The sequence below is a fragment of the Syngnathoides biaculeatus genome, chromosome 20 (genome assembly GCF_019802595.1).
Source record: "Syngnathoides biaculeatus isolate LvHL_M chromosome 20, ASM1980259v1, whole genome shotgun sequence".
NCBI lineage: Eukaryota > Metazoa > Chordata > Actinopteri > Syngnathiformes > Syngnathidae > Syngnathoides > Syngnathoides biaculeatus.
In genome coordinates, this window is record NC_084659.1 from 2,946,296 (window position 1) to 2,964,758 (window position 18,463).

General features: G+C 39.0%; 2 protein-coding genes across 16 annotated transcripts in view; one reads left to right on the top strand and one right to left on the bottom strand.

Moving 5' to 3' along the window:
• Nucleotides 1-240: 240 nt before the first annotated feature.
• On the bottom strand, nucleotides 241-11,830 carry LOC133493635 (gastrula zinc finger protein XlCGF8.2DB-like). Of its 7 annotated transcripts, XR_009793069.1 has the most exons (5): nucleotides 11,583-11,830; nucleotides 7,678-7,834; nucleotides 1,362-2,498; nucleotides 1,186-1,280; nucleotides 241-782 (listed from the first exon to the last, which is right to left on the bottom strand). XR_009793069.1 is itself a non-coding variant. In XM_061807245.1 (4 exons), the coding sequence occupies exons 1-3, from the start codon at nucleotides 11,652-11,654 to the stop codon at nucleotides 1,369-1,371; spliced, it is 1,359 nt and encodes a 452-aa protein (XP_061663229.1). In that variant the 5' UTR covers nucleotides 11,655-11,830; the 3' UTR covers nucleotides 241-1,280; nucleotides 1,362-1,368. The 7 variants fall into 7 exon arrangements, 5 of the variants coding, with proteins under 5 accessions (XP_061663229.1, XP_061663232.1, XP_061663228.1 ...); XR_009793068.1 differs by having other exon boundaries at nucleotides 1,186-2,498; nucleotides 11,583-11,827; XM_061807245.1 differs by having other exon boundaries at nucleotides 241-1,280.
• Nucleotides 11,831-12,402: 572 nt separating this feature from the next.
• LOC133493639 (gastrula zinc finger protein XlCGF52.1-like) overlaps nucleotides 12,403-18,463 on the top strand; it is a 28,061-nt gene continuing 22,000 nt past the window's right edge. The window contains exons 1-4 of one of the 9 annotated variants that reach the window (XR_009793072.1): nucleotides 12,714-13,312; nucleotides 13,701-13,809; nucleotides 14,086-14,130; nucleotides 14,220-15,050. The gene's annotated coding sequence lies outside the window, so the exon portion shown is untranslated. Of the gene's footprint in view, nucleotides 12,669-12,698; nucleotides 13,313-13,700; nucleotides 13,851-14,085; nucleotides 14,196-14,219; nucleotides 15,051-18,463 lie in introns of those variants that run through there. The other 8 variants (XR_009793071.1, XM_061807263.1, XM_061807268.1 and 5 more) reach the window with 8 other exon arrangements.

The following is an 18,463-nucleotide window of genomic DNA, read 5'->3' on the forward strand; positions in this document are numbered from 1 at the left end:
GAAGCGCCACCCACGGAAGTGGCCATACCATGCCCATGACAATAGGTATGTGAGTTTATGCAAGTTCTTCTATTCTTTTCATCTGTTGTGATGTAGAGTGAAGAAAATAAGTATTTCAACACCCTGCTGTATTGCAAGTACTCCCACTTAGAAATCATGGAGGGGCCTGAAATTGTCATCGTAGGCGCATGTCCACTGTGAGAGAGATAATCTAAAAAGAAAAATGCAGAAATCCCAATGTAGGATTTTTTAACTATTTATTTGTGTGATACAGCTGCAAATAAGTATTTGAACACCTGAGAAAATCAATGTTAATATTTGGTACAGTTGTCTTTGTTTGCAATGACAGAGGTCAAACGTTTCCTGTAGTTGTTCACCAGGTTTGCACACACCACCGGAGGGATTTTGGCCCACTCCTCCACACAGATCTTTAGATCAGACAGGTTTCTGGGCTGTTGCTGAGAAGCACGGAGTTTCAGCTTCCTCCAAAGATTTTCTATTGGGTTTAGGTCTGGAGACTGGCTAGCTTATGCCAGAACCTTGATATGCTTGGTTTTCCTGGCTGTGTGCTTCAGGTTATTGTCAGGTTGAAAGACCCAGCCACGACCCATCTTCAGTGGTCTGATTGAGGGTGGCTAGGACATCTGATTCGGATGCCTCCCGGACGCTTCCCTGGTGAGGTGTTCTGGGCATGTCCCACCGGAAAGAGACCCAGAGGACGACCCAGGACACGCTAGAGAGAATATGTCTCTCGGTTGGCTTTGGAACACCGCGGGATCCCTCTAGAAGAGCAGGGGAAAGAGAAGTCAATCTCTGCTGAAACTACTTCCCCCGCGACCCGACCCGGAAAAGCGGTAGATAATGGATGGATGGAGATTATCTCTTTAACAGTGGACAGGAATTCTCAGTGGGAAACTCGCAATATAGCAGGTGTTGAAATAGTTATTTTCTTCCCTGTAAATCACATTGTTTTTGTGATATATCTTCTTGTGTACATGTTTGTGTGTACATGTTGTGAGAGTAATTGTGAAGAGCAATTTTTTTAACATGTCCCCTTTATAATACAGAGGACTAAACCAAGTTGAGAGCAGCCTAAGTGTCTGTCTTCTCATTCATCCATCATCCAAAAAAATACACAACAAAGAGTTAAACGCACTACACTTACGTGGGTTTCGTCGTACATACCAAAAATATGCATTGATTTCTGACTGCAAATTCCCCTAAGGTGTGATTGTGAGCATGACTCAAATCAGATCAGCCGCCGTTTGGCAGCAAGAGACCTTTGTGATGGATCCAAGAAAGATACAATAAAAGGTGGTACACAGAATACAAGAACGTTCTCAGTCAATAATAGTACTTACTTTCATTTTACACATTTACGTTAAAAGCTTCTTGATCATGGCTTTTCCTATCGGCACACTTGTGTTTCTGAGCCTGGTACTTAGAAGAGAATCTTTGACAACAAACTGAGCAGGAAAAAGGTTTCTCACCAGTGTGCGTTCTTGTGTGTGTTTTTAAGTTTCCCTTTTGAGTAAATCTTTGACCACAAACTGCGCAGGAAAAAGGCTTCTCACCAGTGTGTGTTCTTGTGTGTGTTTTCAAGTTTCTCTCGTCAGAGAATCTTTGACCACAAACTTCGCAGGAAAAAGGCTTCTCCCCAGTGTGGGTTCTTGTGTGCATTTTTAAGTGTCCCTTCCGTGAAAAACGTTGACCACAAACTGCGCAGGAAAGAGGTTTCTCACCAGTGTGGGTTCTTGTGTGACTTTTTAAATCTCCCTTCCAAGTGAATCTTTGACCGCAAACTAAGCAGGAAAAAGGTTTCTCACCAGTGTGTGTTTTTGTATGCATTTTTAACTTCCCCTTCTCAGCGAATCTTTGACCACAAACTGTGCAGGCAAAAGGCTTCTCTCCAGTGTGTGCTACTGTGTGTCTTTTTAATTTTCCCTTCTCAGTGAATCTTTTATCACAAACTGGACAGGAAAAGGGTTTCTCACCAGTGTGTGTTCTTGTGTGTATTTTTAAGTGTCCCTTCTGAGTGTATCTTTTCCCACAAATTGAGCATGTAAAAGGCATTTCTCCTGTGTGTCTTTTCATGTGTTGTTTGAAATTCCTCATAGAAGCAAAAGCTTTCCTACACTGAGAACATTTCCAGCATTTGTTGGCAGTGTGACATGTCATATCGCCTTCCAAATGTTCATCATCATTATCATCATCATCATGACCATCTGTTTGTGATCTTTCACAAAGGTCTCCATCAGTTGAGCTGTTCCTGCTTGGAGGCTCAGCCCCTCGTCTCTCCTCACTTTGACCTTCATCTTCACTCTTCAAATGGACACCAATGGATGGAACCTGGATGATTTCGTCCTGCTCTTCCTCTTTGATGTGAAGGAACTCTAGCTCCTCCTCTTTGATGCGTTGAAGCTCTTCACACTCCTCTTCCTCTTTGATGCAACGGGACACTGACTGCTGCCACTCTGGATGAAGATTTTCACTGATTTCTGCATGACCAATGACAAACACAAAGCCCTCAAATGTAATTTGTTTGCAACATTTAACTTAATTTGTAACTGCATACTGTAGTCGAAGAAATGGGCAGTTATTATTAATAAGTAACTCGCAACTGTGGCAGATAGCCACTGATAAAATGACTTATGTGGTGAGGGAGGACAAATGAGGTTGGTTTTCATCACCAGTAAAAAACAAAATCCAGAACTGAAATGGGGAAGGAATTTACAATGGTCTGTAATTCGTCTACAAATTTTTGTTTTTCACTCAAGACAATGAAATTGAATGAAATTTTAAGGAGAAAGAAAAATTCTTGCTTGCTTTTCATTGCTTTGTTCAAATTGGTATGATTGATAATTGACATTGCTATCATATACCGTTGCACACTCAACATTACCACAGACGTATCCCAAAATTATGATCAATTTAATATGCTGAAAAATCTAAAATTTAGTCGGGTGTTCTCGCAGCTTGGTTGAAATTAAGGTGGAGAATAATGATGGTCAAATGGCCTTGAATATGTGTCATTTCTATGATCACTGTGAGAGCTTCTCTCCCTTCTTAACAAACACTTTAATCATCATCATCTTGAACAATTTTCTCTGTGTATGTCTTCACGCCTTCACCATTACCGAAGAAAACAACTTCCTGTTCTGTCATGGGAATAAAAACACATCCGGGCATACGAACTTCAAAATCAAAGTGCTCAAAACATAAAAGAAAATCACAACAAATAACTTCGTTCCCACCACTCCCACCAAAAAAAATTTTGTTCTTTTGTCCACAATTTGAATCAGAATCATGTTTAGAACGCCCAGAATACACAAGGAATTTGTCTCTGCTAGTTGGAGCCACTCAAATGCAACAACAGTGAATTGACAAGAGTACTTTTGAGAAAATTAGCGAAAAAAAAGAAAAAAATAGCCACTGACCAATAAAAGTTTGCCATTAATGTGGTTATGCCGCATATTTTTTTTTTGACAATTGTACAAAAAGATAGAATCCTCTAGCGATGACAGAAGTTTGAAATGACTTCAGAGAAAAATTGTCCGTTGCAATGAGCATTGTACAAAGAGTGCTGAGACATTAAGAAATGGATGCAAGTGACAAATAGTGCAATCATTTGGCACATTCGGCCCAATGGATGACCCTTCCCAGCCCCAGTAAAGCCGAATATAAATTAGAAAATACATTGAAAAAAAACATGTATGCCGTGCATGCCTTGCTAGCGGTAAATTCTTCCTCATCGTCTTTGCCTTTCTGCTTTTTCAAAGTTGGGAAAATATGCCATGCCTTTTCCATTAATGAACATCACGCTGATATTAAGTCTACATTGATTTTGATCCTCAATCCATAACGTAAGTAATCTTTCCACCTGTGCAACGATCGAACAATGTTGCATTTTTTTTTTCACGAAAAAAGTTGCTTCGAGATCATGGTATCAATCTAAGGAGCGAAACCCTTCACATGAGGTAAAATATGGGCTTTGTCCTGAATAATGATCGCCACAGCCATCCAAGTCTTAACTGATGTTTGTCGGTGTTACTCCTTTCTCGGATCTTTTTAGGATATTAAGCTTGGTTTTTGCATTTGCTTTTGTTTCGGCTAGACCAGCATTGTTAAAAAAAAAAAAAAAAAAAAAAAAACACTTTTCTTCTTTTGGGTCATAATGCGTAAAAAGATGTGAAGAGTTTGTTTTCAAAACGCGACATAGGCATTTTTTTCAGATTTACGAAACTCGCGCCAAAATTATCCAGCTCCGAATGGTAGTTATTGGGATACTCTGATTTTTGTTGAAAGTGCGACATATCGTTCTATATCAGCCAAGGAAGATCGCGTTTTATTTCAAAATGCGACATATCGAGATCTTATTTAGAGCAAAATGCGACATAATTTCGTTCAATCAGCGTGTGCTGCTGAAGCGAGCAGCATCCAATCAGAATTCGTCTAGAGGGAAGTTCCGGTATCTTCCACATCATCATCCAAAATGGCTGCGCCCACGTTTGAGAGAGACGCTAATGCCGAGTTTGATTTTATGTACGAGACACCGGTGAGAATGAAGCTGGGAAGGAAAAGAAACCCAGCGGAAACTGGGTCAGAAAAGAAGCGCTTGCTATGATAGTAGACCCTATTTTTTCTCTTTGTGAAGTTGACCTATTGTTTCCTTTTTTATCACATTTGGATTTTCTTTTACATTAATTCTATTTTTAATAGAATCTACTGATGTGCGAATCAGTAATGTTTCTTTTCTACTTATGAATTGAAAGAAAATAAAGACTTTTGATCTTTGTAGATTGTTTTTGTTTACACTGAAAAATATCCAGTACAGTCAGTAGCAAACCTTTTCATTGTTTTGCCATGTGATACATTTTACCATGTTTTTTTATTTGGATCCTTGGCATGCATTTTTGTCGATTTTATCTTTACAGTGTTTCTTGCTTTCAAGCTGAACTAAGTCTTGTATTTTGTTTATCAATGTTTAATAATATCGAATAAATGAATCAGTGATTGTGCTGGTTTACTTGCAGGCTGTCCCATTGTGAGGGTGCTTTTCCCATTTAATTTTAATTCTTTATGAAATTATTGCAATTTAATAATTCAGTTCTCATCCAAGTACCATTGTATCTGAATGTAATAAACATACTGTTTTGTCTATGATTGTGTAATGCTTGAATAGTAATTTTGTTGTTCAAAATATTTCACCAACGATCATTAATGAATGAATACATTTTTATAATTCTATGCAATCTTTTTTTGCCATTTTTTATAAGGAAAGTTATCAGCTATGACTTAAGAAAAGTTGACATTAAAAGGAAATCAACACCCTTGGAGTAGACTCAATTTCTGTCTATGAGCATAATGAATACTGTTATTATTACTACAGACTTATATCCTATTCTGCAGTGTTCTTTCCCCCGACAGCGACAGCTATAAATAAGATCAAAAGAAAGCAGACTCAATGAGTCAGATTTCAAACAGTGAATTTGTGAGTTTGAAACTGATTTCATTTTGGAGATGTGTGTATGAGATCGACTACCTATTTTTTTTCTGCTGGTATCCCTCGCAACCCATATTAACCTTGGTAGACTGGTTTGAAGCAGTTTACTTTCTTAATGATCTCACATCAACTTATAAACAAAATTAATCAACTGAGTGACACAATGCTTGCAGATGTCGGATTGCAGAATCGCATACAGATACACAAAATTACAATGATGTAATCTCAGCCTTTCCAAGACCTCATACTGAACAAACAAACAGTTTCTAAATAACTGAAAAACACCTTTTTACAAGAAATTCCCATTTTTTCATCTCCTTTTTCAACATCTGACATTAGTGAGCTAATTGTGAAAATTGTGACTCGGGACTGACCCATATTTCTGATACCTAACTCTCTAAATGTGGTGGTCATGGTCTTAAATATTATTTTAAAATGGTTGAAATGTTGAAAGGCAAATAGTTTTCATGATTGCCTATCAAAAGCAACTGATTTTTTTTTAAAAAATACAGCTGCTCCAGAAGGTTTAAGTCGAAATTTGGATATGTCTCACTTTGCCAAGAATAGAATGTTTGGATATGTCTCATTTTGGAGAAAAAATGAAATTTGTCATCAAAAAAACTTGGTGAATATTAAAGCCAATATTTTTTTGTAGTATGGTGTTTAGTTACTTTTTAGCATCTCTTTCCATCCCCCAATAGTTAGAAACATAAATTGAGTTTGTTTTCACTTCAATACCAAGCCCTTTTCTCAAAATGAAAAAAACGGATGTCTCATTTTGAAAACAAACTCTTCATGTGTGAAATGCAAAAATACTCCCGGCGCACAAACACAGATCGGCAATATGCATAAGCAAACCATAATCACATTGGTGACAAGGACAAAATGGCAGACGAGACACAGGCATCGTAAAGTCGAAATGTTGTAGGTCAAGGACACTGTAACCTGATGACTCTCTATATGTTTTTTCATTTATTATTATTTTTTTCCATCTGTAGGAAACGCTGTTTTATTTACAGTGTTTTTTTTCATTTCTTTTATGTTGTAAGGCTGTTAGACCGCTAAACAGAGACTATAAACAGGCATTAACATTTTGTCACATTTCTCGTTTAAAAAGATAATACACTCCTGTATTGTAGAATAAAATCAAAGATCAAAACCTGTTTGAGGCCAAAATATTTGAGAGAAATAAATATATAAACATACCTCCATCCATTTTGTTCCGCTTTATTCATAACCGGGTATAAGTGTTTTCCTCTAAACCGAAAAATATTGTAGTTTTTAGAAATTATACATTTTATTTTAGAGACGGTGGCACTGAAGAAACAACAGGAAGCAGAACTGGAGGTAGCAGAAATGAAGATGTTGAGGTTCTCGCTCGGCGTAAGCAGGTTGGATAGGATTAGAAATGAGCTCATTAGAGACAGTCAAAGGTGGATGTTTTGGAGATAAGATTTGATAGAGAAGACTGGTTTGGACATGTTCAGAGGCAAGAGAGTGAGTATATTGGTGGAAGGGTGCTGAGGATGGAGCTGCCAGGCAAAAGAGCAAGAGGAAGACCAAAGAGAAGGTTTATGGATGTGGTGAGGGAAGACATGAGGGCAGTTGGGGTTAGAGAGGAAGATGCAGAAGATAGGCTAAGATGGAAAAACATGACACGCTGTGGAAACCCTAACGGGACATGCTGAAAGGAAAAGAAGAACAAGAACGTGAGTGTGTGCAACATCGTCAGTGTGTGGGGCAATTGAAGTTTCTTCTGCTTCCAGATGACAAATGTTCCTTGTTGCCTCATGATCAACATCATATGGTATCTTATTTGGAAGAGAATTTTGACCTGTAAGATTGTGAAACTATGGTATAATTAAATTTAAAAATGAAAAAACTTGGGAGATCAAAATCAGCAAATATGTGAGCCCGCGAACGGTGAACCGTAAGTGGGCAAAACAATACACACTGTGTATATCCATTTTCCAAGCCACTTATCCTCACAAGGCTCACAGGAGTGCCGCAGCCTATTGCAGCTGACTTTGGGCGAACAGCGAACTCCACCTTGAACTGGTCGTCAGTCAGTCGCAGGGCAGGATGTGGATAATGTTACGTTAAATGAATCATCAAATGGGGCCCACAAGTAAGAAAATCATTCAAATGAGAATGCATGCAACAAGTCAACCAACCTGCTCTGCATAACACAATGCGAGGCTGCAGATTGAAGAGAGCGTCCAGTAGTTGACATTCTGGCTCCTCCTCCTTTTTTACCCCATGAACTTCTTCCTTGTACTCTCCAGTTGTTCTTGCACACATTTTCACACGACGATCATAACACTTTCCATGCTACATAACAGGGATAAGAAACCAAGTGAAACTTGGACATCTAAATTATATCAAGATTCAGATTTGGACATTGTGTGTTAAACAGTAAATTAGGCCCACAAAACATTGTTGTGGTTCTGATTTCCTCCATTTTACAACTATGGTCAATGGGCTTTTTTTTTAACAAATTATCTTTACTTCATCTCCAACAGATGGTCCTGCCATTTTCTTGTCAGTTCTCCTTACTTCACGCTTTCTCATGGATAACGAGATAAAAACTCATGATCGCGTCTTGCATTGTGAAACACCAGAATATCAGCAAAGATGGTAAATAAACTTGATTTTGTCACGAATGAGGCGGAGGGTCGAATCCATATCCAGAAAGCTGAGATGTAAGCATGGATTTTAGGAAGGCTTATTCCAAATATGTGGTTGTGCAGGGAAAATCAGTCTAACGGCACAAAAAGCACAAGGAAAAAAGGCTTGGTCCAAAAAACAATGTCAAAAATCTGAAAGGACAAAACAGTAAAATGTAACTTGACTTGATATGGCTCAGTAACGCTATGACATGGGATGAGCCAGTTACGCTCAGTGACGCTCATGAATACACATGGATATACAGGGAATCCTCGGGTTAAAACGGTCTAAACCTACAAAATTTAGCTTTTACGACGCCAGTGTCTCGTCCGCCATTTTGTCCCCAGAACCATAGCGTTTCTGCTTAGATCATGCATATTGCATAAAGCTAGGTTTTGTAGCAATGCTGGTCCAGCCGAAAGAAAAGCAACTACTATGGAAACGAAGCTGAACATCAGGGAAAAAAAATAATAAATCAGAGAAAGGACTAACACCGACGAACATCGGTTAAGACTCGTATTCATTCGGTCGATCATGGCAATCATTAGTAAAGACATAGCCCATATTTTAGCGCACGTGAAGGGTTTGGCCCCTATGAAGGATACAGTGACCATAAAGTAACTTTTTCGTGAAGCAAAAAAAAGAAGCGACATTCTTTGAGCGTTGCAGAAATTGAAAGATTACTTACATTATGGATCGAGGATAAAAATCAACATAGGCTTAATATCAGCCTAATGTTCATTAAGGGAAAAGACAGTGCATTTCCCAACTTTAAAAGAGCAGAAAGGCAAGGACGCTAAGGAGGAATTGACTGCGAGCAAAGGACTACCTGCACATGCTTCCTTAGCGCGAGCTAAGCACACTTACGGAAGTAGATTAGTGCCACCAGGATTTGAATTTGGAATGTAAAGTGAAACAGGATTTGAATTTGAAATGTAAAGTGATCACATTTTTAATAGTTTCTACAATTTGCTGTCTGAAATTCAAATGGCTACCAACACCACCACCAGGCAGAACACCCAGCCAATCGCAGTTATGCTTTCTTAGTGAAGTGACGTCACATACTAAGAAAGTGTAACTGGATTGGCTGGGTGTTTGGCTCTGACCTGAAGTAACCCTGCCTGGTGGCACAGACGGTGAATTTTAGACAGCAAATCGCAGCCAGTTGAATTGTTAACATTGAAAAGTTACACTGAAATACAACTATTGAAAATGTGATCACTTTACATTTCAAATTCAAATCCTGTTTTCTGTGGCATTTCAAATAAAAATCTCATTTGACTTTACATTTCAAATTCAAATCCTGGTAGTACTAAACCTACTTCGATACACAGCCCTCCCCTCATTCTTCGTCATCCACCTCTCGCATGCGTGCATCGCCGTAAATAGTAACCGGGAAGTGTTACACGTGTATATACAGGTATCCATCCATCCATTTTCTTGGCCGCACGACAGTCGCAGGAATGCTGGAACCTATCCCAGCTGTCAACGGACAGGAGGCAAGTTTACACACACGCAGACACGGGGAGAACATGCAAACTCCACACACGGAAGTCCGGGATTGAACAACTGCGACTCATAACGTATGTTGTTGCTTTACCGTACCAGCACGACAGGCTATTAATCAGTTATGACTAAATGCGTGCAAATTTCCCCGCTGATTGAGTGAGCCTCAACTGTGAGAGCCACAGCTTTATCCTGTCAGGTTGACCCCACAGGAGGTTAAAGAAGGACTAATGTGGGTGCGTTTTCTCAGTTTTGGTGCAGAACAAGTCGGCATCTTGGCTTAGCTGGAACGAATGGTCTATAATGCTAAGCACCGGCGACGTCAGGGGCGGAGTCAAGGATGTTTCTTCCTGAAAAGCTGGCACATATCCAAATTTTGCTTGGATTTCAAATGTTTTTATTTTCAATGTCCAAAATATATGTAATAATGTAACTTCACATTGGAGTGTTTATTGTACATATGAATTTTGGGTAGAGTCTTCCTTTAAAGACAACGTAATCAGGATGCAATGGGGTGCAGCAGGACGCACAAACAAGTGGCACAGCCACGCTGCCGCCCACTTTGGCTGCTGTCAAACACCCAACTGAACCCTGCGTTTCCGTGGCAGTTTGCATGCGTGGCCATGGAGAACAATCGGAAAAGATAGAGATAAGGACAACAACTCTTTTTCTTTTACTCAAAGAGAGACAGTTTGTGATAAATTGATAAGATAAATGGATTGCCTAAATAGATGAACAAAGATGCATTATTTATTGTAAATATATATTGCAAGCAATTACATTCACGTGTATGTAGTAAATGAACATACATTTATATATAGTCATTGCTATATCTTGTGATTGCATCGTTTTTTTCTTTTGTTTTTGTTTTTTTTTTTTAACTCGCTGATCGCCACCAGAACTTCTGCTCGTGTTAAATCTAGTTTTTAGGAGGAAACCCAAACCGGGCAAGAGGAGAACATGTAAACTCTACACTGGCGAGGCGGGGATTTGAACCCCAGCCCTCACAACGGTGTACTAACCAGTCGTCCACCGCACCGCCGGATTCAGAACTTAGGTTAGGATAATAATGACTCAGAAAATGGATAGTATTGTTAACTACAGGACAAAGCCGACAGAATTGAGTGGGTGTGTTTTTCAACCAAAGTTAAGTGTCAGTTTTGTCATTCCTTATTAGTTGGCGGTGGAAAGAAGAAGACTTTATTTCAGGCTTGATTTCTGTTGAGGGAAGGGCAAGTGGTGATCACAAACGCGTCTCGTTGTTAGCATGCTAAAATCATGGGCTATGCCGAGAAACTTCGACGTGTACGAAACTACTCCAACCGGACACGAAATTGCACGAATGATGTTTTAGGCTACTAAAATAGTGATCAAAGACGTTGCGCGTCGAGGATTCACAATATTCAGTCCCAGATTTACTCAAGCCGATCGAATGTCTTACCGCAGGACGACAAGACAAAGAAGAAGCAAAAAAAAAAAAAAAAAGAGATATCACCCAGGCTCCCCTGCGTAAGTATATTTAAAGTGACAAACCACCCACTCCACCCGACTGAAGTCAAGACAGCTACTACTTTACAAAATAAAATCCAATCTTCGGCGTCACAACGAATAAAGCATCAATTGGCGTGGCTTTCTCTGAATCGAACGAAATACTTTCACAATTTGTAGGAACCCTGCGATTTTTGAGACCGACTAATAGATGTTTTTTCTTTCCTTTTCCCTTAATGTAACCCATCTAAAAACCAACGTGTTGCCCCTTTTTCGACACAAATGCTAATCTGGAAGTGGGACACAAGCGTTTAATCTGACCAGGTGGCTGGCTGTGAAAATGACCGAATCCATTTCTAAATAACACAATCATGTCACACAAAACCATCCATCCATTTTCTGAATTACTGATCCTCACAAGGGTTGTGGGAGTGTTGGAGCCAATCCCAGATGTCAACGAGCAGGAGGCACACAGGCACAGGGATAACATGCAAACTCCACACAGGTGGGCCCGGATTGAACCCTGGACTGAGGCCAACGCTTAACAGCTGCACCACCATGTCACCCCGTCACAAAAATAATATAGAAAAATGTTATACATGTAGATCTACGTATGTCTGGCATTAAAAGGAGAGACAAGTGTTCATCATATTGGAGAATGAATGTTATTGTTACCAAAGTAAGATAAAACAATCGATTCTTATACGTCACTTCCACACGTACCGGTCAGGGCAAAACATTGCTTTGGGTACTATTTCACGTGAAAGTTGACGTCCTTTGACAGATTTACAATTGTACATTGTAAAACGTAATAATATCAAATTTAATTGGAATAGGTTATGTTTAGCTTTTTTGGTGCCAATTTTGTTGTCAAAACTATAGAGGTGGTCGCAAAGATATAACTTTTCATCCAACAGGGCAAAACATTGCTTTGGGTACTATTTCACGTGAAAGTTGACGTCCTTTGACAGATTTACAATTGTACATTGTAAAACGTAATAATATCAAATTTAATTGGAATAGGTTATGTTTAGCTTTTTTGGTGCCAATTTTGTTGTCAAAACTATAGAGGTGGTCGCAAAGATATAACTTTTCATCCAAACCTTTCACAATTAAGTATTATATAATGATCGCGTCGTTTTCCATAACAATGTATGTTTACAATGCTTTTTTTTGCCCTGACCGGAAGTCAGAGCCTGTTTAATGATGGAACAGATGATGAATGTAGAGTGTGCAGTCCAGGTTTTATTTTCTACGTCATTATATAATAACACACCACTTTATCCCTGCCGTGACCCAGACTTGAACGAGGGTTTCTGCGGAAACAACGCAGGTTACAAACCAGGATGCGATCACATCTTGGTCGAAACTGCCACGAAAGTTGACTGTCTCAAGCTTGTACGCTGCAGCACGAACGGATGCTGAGCCACACCCGACCCGTTTAAGGATAGTCAGGATTAGTCCCTGGTGGTCTATTGCAGTGATTCCCAAACAGCGTGCCGGGGTACATTGGTGTGCCGTGAGCGCTCTTTGGTGTGCCGTGGGAAGTTATCCAATTTTATGTAATTGCTAAAAAAAAACATATCCTCTTTGATTAGATGGCAGGAAGTACATACAGTAATTAATCTATCCATTTTTGGTGACTTTTACTTTTGTTGGTGTGCTGTGGGATTTTTCAATTGTAAAATATGTGCCTTGGCTCTATAAAGGTTGGAAATCACTGGTCTATTGGTTAGGGTTCCTATCCCGGTCAGGCTGCGTAAAAGCTTGAGCCTGTTTCGTCAAGTGTTGTTCAACTTTGACAATGCTGTGAGTTAACACAGCTTTGTTCTTCTCTTAATGGAGCTTGTCCCTTTAAATAGTTTTGCCGTAAAGCATCATGGGTAATCTTTCACTTCTCTCTTTGCGGGAGGTGAGACGATCATCCTTCAGCAAATCTTCCTGAATTTGTACCAAATGTAAATCATCGTCATCGGACACCCCTTTAAGTGCTTTAGTGGACTAAAACCTCATTCGTGCTGTCTTCGTGTCCGGTTGGAGTCCTCTCGTCCACATCTTAGTGGTCTGGCTTATTGTAGTTTATCTTATATTGCGAAGAAAGAGAGACGTTTGTGATCAACACTTCGCTAAGCAGTGCTCAATATTTAGGTAAAGTCTTCTTATCGCCACCAAAATCGAATAAAATACTGAAATGTATTTTGGGGAGGACAAAACACCAACTGCTCCATTCTATCAGCGTAGTTTGTCTGATTTTTTTGAAGTACAAGAACAATTGTTTTCTGAATTGTTATGTATGTAAGTGCGAATGCTTCTTGATTTTGTATGTGCACTGCGATTGTCTGGTAAATAGTTCGGGTTCTGCTCCTTGTGTGGATACGTGGCTCATAATGGTCTTCAATTTAATCAAGATTCCGAGTCCTTTTTTTCGAAGTTTGTGTCTCACGTTTCGGTCTTCATCTTTAATTGTTTCACATGTTGGGTTTGCATTTGCTTTTCTCTTCCCCCCAAAGTGAACGTCATGTGAAAATGTGTGCAGGAAGAGTACGAGAAGGAGTTTAGGGGCCAAGAAGAAGAGAAGAAGCCACAACGTCAACTCTTGGACGTTGAGTTCAATCTGCAGCCTCGAATTGTGCTACGAAGAGCAAGTTGGTTCACTTCTTTTTCACTTCTTGCATGCATTATAAATGTAAGGACATTGCTTTTTTTATTAATTTTAATCAATAATTCAATTTAAGGTTATTTGATGATACATTTAGAGATTATAAATTATAAAATGATACATATAGGATTACACTCATTTCCTCACCCAGTGATGTTTTATTGTACCTCAGTTTCTTTGAACCCCATTAATAAAATGGGGAATTGTGGGAAATAGGTTTTTTATCCACCCATCCATTTTCTGACCCGCTTATCCTCACAAGGGTCACGGGAGTGCTGGAGCCCGAGCCCATCGCAGCTATCTTTGGGTGAGAGGCGGATTACACCCTGAAATGGTTGCCATCACAGGTCTAAAATAAAAAAACCAATCAACCTTTGTGTTTTTGGGATGTGGGAGGAAACCTGAGTGCCTGTAAAAACCCACCAAAGAACAAAGAGAACATGCAAACTCCACATCGGATGTGCTAAGCAGTCGTCCACCATGCTGCCCACTGCGGATCTACTCCATTCCAAATTGGGAAGGCTGCATTAAAGGCTCTGCAATTCATCACTACCATACCAAAACATCATTCATCAAACTTTATTAGTCACACACAAATGAGACATTTGGTAGCTGGATTATTCATACCTGTCAACTTTTCAGAGCACCAACCTGTATAAACTACCAAAAAAATCCTTATTGAGAGCAAAACATCTTTATAACATAACAAAGCAAATTATATGTCAAAATAACGGAGGGAAAAACAAGTTTTTCAATGATTTTTATTGTAGATCTCCAGAATGATAATATCTGAAGTTATTGTCTAATTCTACTAAGTAGAATAATCAAAAAGATGGCTATTCATCACAGAGGCTACAATACCTCCAGATATTTGTAAGAGTGATTCACCAGAATCAGTGATGGGAAAAGAAAAAATTTTGAAAGATTACATATCCACTGAATGCCGATGATCAATTCCTTATTTTTAGTGAATAAGGAATGAGCTGATCTGTATGATAAGGCTAACAATAAGCTATAGATGAAGTCACTGACATTAGCTATTGTTCCTATGAAGCCATTCTCAATCTTAGTAAATGGCACGTCTATCTTGACATACACATGACACCCTTGTGGTGAAAACACAGCATTCAATTATATTATTCTCAACTGTTATAAAAACAGGACCATGAGCTAGAATGCGAGCAAGAGAGCTTCAATGTAAACTACAATAATCCCATGTATTTGTAATGAGGCCCAGGCGGCTAACTAGCAAGCATGCACGCTACATTAGCTAAGAGCTAAGTCAAATTAATTTGAGCCACAAATGATCAAAGTCAAGATAAAAAATGACACTCACTTTTTGTTTCAGTTCAGTAATATCCCCGTAGAGCTCCTATCTCAATAGGTCAGCGTCACCAATACCGTATCGGATTTACTGGAAAGTTGCTGGAAATGAAAGTATTTTACTCATCTAAATCAACATTTGCTGCTGCGCTAAACATCATGCCTGCTGCGACAAAAATCTTTGATGAAGGCTACGTTTGGTATTGCCCAGATTTGTTTTTTTCCCCACAATAGAGTAAACTAGCACCATTCTGGCCAAAAGTAAATGGAAATTTTCAGAATCCGCATGATTTGTGATATATGGCCGTATACGTAAGATTCTCCACAAAATCCGTATGAACTATGGCTTAACCGTACGAGTTGACCAGTATGATTATTGCTTCCAATAGCACATACAAAATGGCAGTGTAACGTATATTTTAGAACTGTTAGTACCCATTCTTATTGGTTACCCGCATGACAAATGATGAAGTGAGAGAAACTTTTCATTGTATTCAGATGTGATTTTTCCGTTTATAGACAGAATTCCATCGTTTTAAATTGCATGGATACAAAAAATGTTTTATATTTTTCGACAATATTACGACCGTAACCCGAGCCAGAATACACACTCGTTCATTTTCCAATCCGACTATTGCAAGCAAGGCAGAAAATCTGATACGCGTCTGTTGATTGGTCAGATGTGGAAGGTGTGGAACAAATGTGCTCCACATTCGACCAATGGAAACACTTGTTGTATACGAGGCAGTTTATGGGGCCATTTGCAGTCACTGTGATTTGACAGGCGTGCCATCGCAGTCGCAAATATGCACAGACGAACACGAAAAATCACACTGGTAAAATTTGTTACGAGTAGAAATACATAGATATTGTTGGATCTCAGCGCGGGTTTTGATATGGTAGATCACAATATACTGCAAAACAGATTGGAAACGGGGGTAGGACTAAATGGAATGGTCCTTAAATGGTTTAGGTCCTACCTGGAGGAAAGGAGCTACTTGTGACCATTGTTGGTGCTCGGTCTCAGCGAATGGCAATGACCTATGGGGTCCCTCAAGGGTCAGTACTTGGACCTCTCATGTTCAGCCTGTATATGTTACCCTTGGATCAAATTCTTCAAAACTTTAATTTTGACTACCTTAACTATGCAGATGACACAGTTTTATTTACAAGTTTCTCCAGATGATTACACTTCAATTGAGGTATTGTGCCACTATCTAAATCAGATAAAAAACTGGTAACAATTGTTTTTGACAATAAAGAAAAGAGAATTGCTGTTAGTAAACACCTGGACTCTCTATCTTTAGAAACCAAAGACCAAGTCCGTAACCTTGGTGTTCTGATTGATTCCGACTTGACTTTCAACAATCATATCAAATCAATCACAAAAACTGCCTTCTACCATCTGAAGAACATATCTAGAGTGAAATCTTATGTGTCAAGCAGACAAGGAAAAGCTTATCTATGCTTTTATCTCAAGTAGACTTGACTACTGTAATGGTCTTCTGACTGGACTCCCAAGAAAAGAATATTAAACAGCTGCAGCTCATTCAAAATGCTGCAGCTCCCGTTCTGACCAAAACAAAGTGGTCAGAGGATATAACTCCAATCCTAAAGTCCTTGCACTGGCTTCTAGTCAGCTTTAGAATAGATTTTAAAGTTCTGCTACTGGTCTATAAATCACTAAATGATTTAAGTCCTGATTACATGAAAGAAGTACTTACGGAATACAAACCCAGTAGAGCTCTGAGATCGACTGACTCGTGTCAAATAGTTGAGCGCAGAGTCCAGAACAAACATGGTGAAGCAGCATTTAGCTATTATGCTCCACACAAATGGAATAAGTTGCCAATAGAAGTGAGGTCAGCCCCAAGTGTGAATGTTTTTAAATCTTTCTTTTTTTTCCCTCTTGCTTTTTAGAATATGTCCACTTTTTGATCATATTACTTGCACTGTATGCGGTTTTAATGAGGACAGTGGATGTTGGAGAGGAGGATGCACGAGATGGTCTTAGATGGAAAAAGATGACACTCTGTGGCAACCCCTAACGGGACAAGCCGAAAGAAACAGAAGTATGCGGCTTTTAATGATGTAAAGCACGTTGAGTTACCTTGTGTTTGAAATGCGCGATACAAATACATTTGGTTTGCTTTTTGCTTTAGACATTGAAAGACGTCGCTTATTTTGTGTAGTCTTGAGCAATGCAACTGCGTACTTGTCACACATTCTCAGCGCAAATGAAAACCGATCCATGCAGTGAACCACAGCCTGACGTCTTTTTTTTTTTTTTTTTTTTAAACACTGAAGCACAAGGTCTGCTGCTCAGTCTACTTCTACTTCCTTTACCTGACTCCCCCATCCCCCCCGCCACTTAAAAGTGTACATTCATAATTACAAACACCGTCCACCTCCAGTGCTTGAGTTAGCAACACAGTCTGGGCAATGTAGAGTAAAGATGAGCTAGGCATGCTGCTTATTTTTAGTCTCGATAATAATGGTAAAAGTAAAAATAAGAAATGTTGTTGCTTTAAGATGCCATTAGTGTCAAAGTATGTGAATAATTAAAAAAAAGTGGTGAAACTGGATGAGATTTTCTTTTTTTTTTTTAGTTAAAAATGTCTGGTCTGAAGCCAAAGTAGAAAGTACAGGATGAGATGGTGTACAATGTTAAAATTCCACCTTGGCACAGCCTGATTGAGGATGAAAGCACAGACAATACAGTGCACAAAAAGCTCATGCTGAATTTTAAATATAGGAGGCAACATAACATTAACCTTAAAACTGTTTGGGAGCATCATTCAGCTTTCAACATGCATTGCCAAAGATATTCTGCAAGCAATAATTCAGTTTTACATCAAGAAAAACAAACCGATATCATTGTGGGTTGGAAAAAAAAATTAAACAAAGTTTGAAGCGACCTTTCAAATTTATGGTTCAGAGTTGGCTTGGTTGTGTTAGCAATGTATTTTTTTGTTGTTGACATTTTCATCATTTCGATCATTTCATACGTTTGCAAAAACACAAAATTGTTCTTAAAAGTATTCTGAGTCGAATCTAAATGCTGTCATCTGAATCTTTGAATGAGCCATTTAGCTTCAAATGGATGACACTGATCTGACCACAGTGCATACGTCTGATGTTGCTCACAGTGGTCAAAGTGAGTGGTCACGGCCTTAGTGTGTTTGCTCAGACACGATGTGAGAGTTCAGAAGCAATTGCTTGAAAAATGTCTATTATTTACTCATAACGAAACATGATGTTAATAATCGTTGTCAAATTCACAAGTTTCAATCATTTACAATAACAAGAAATTAAAA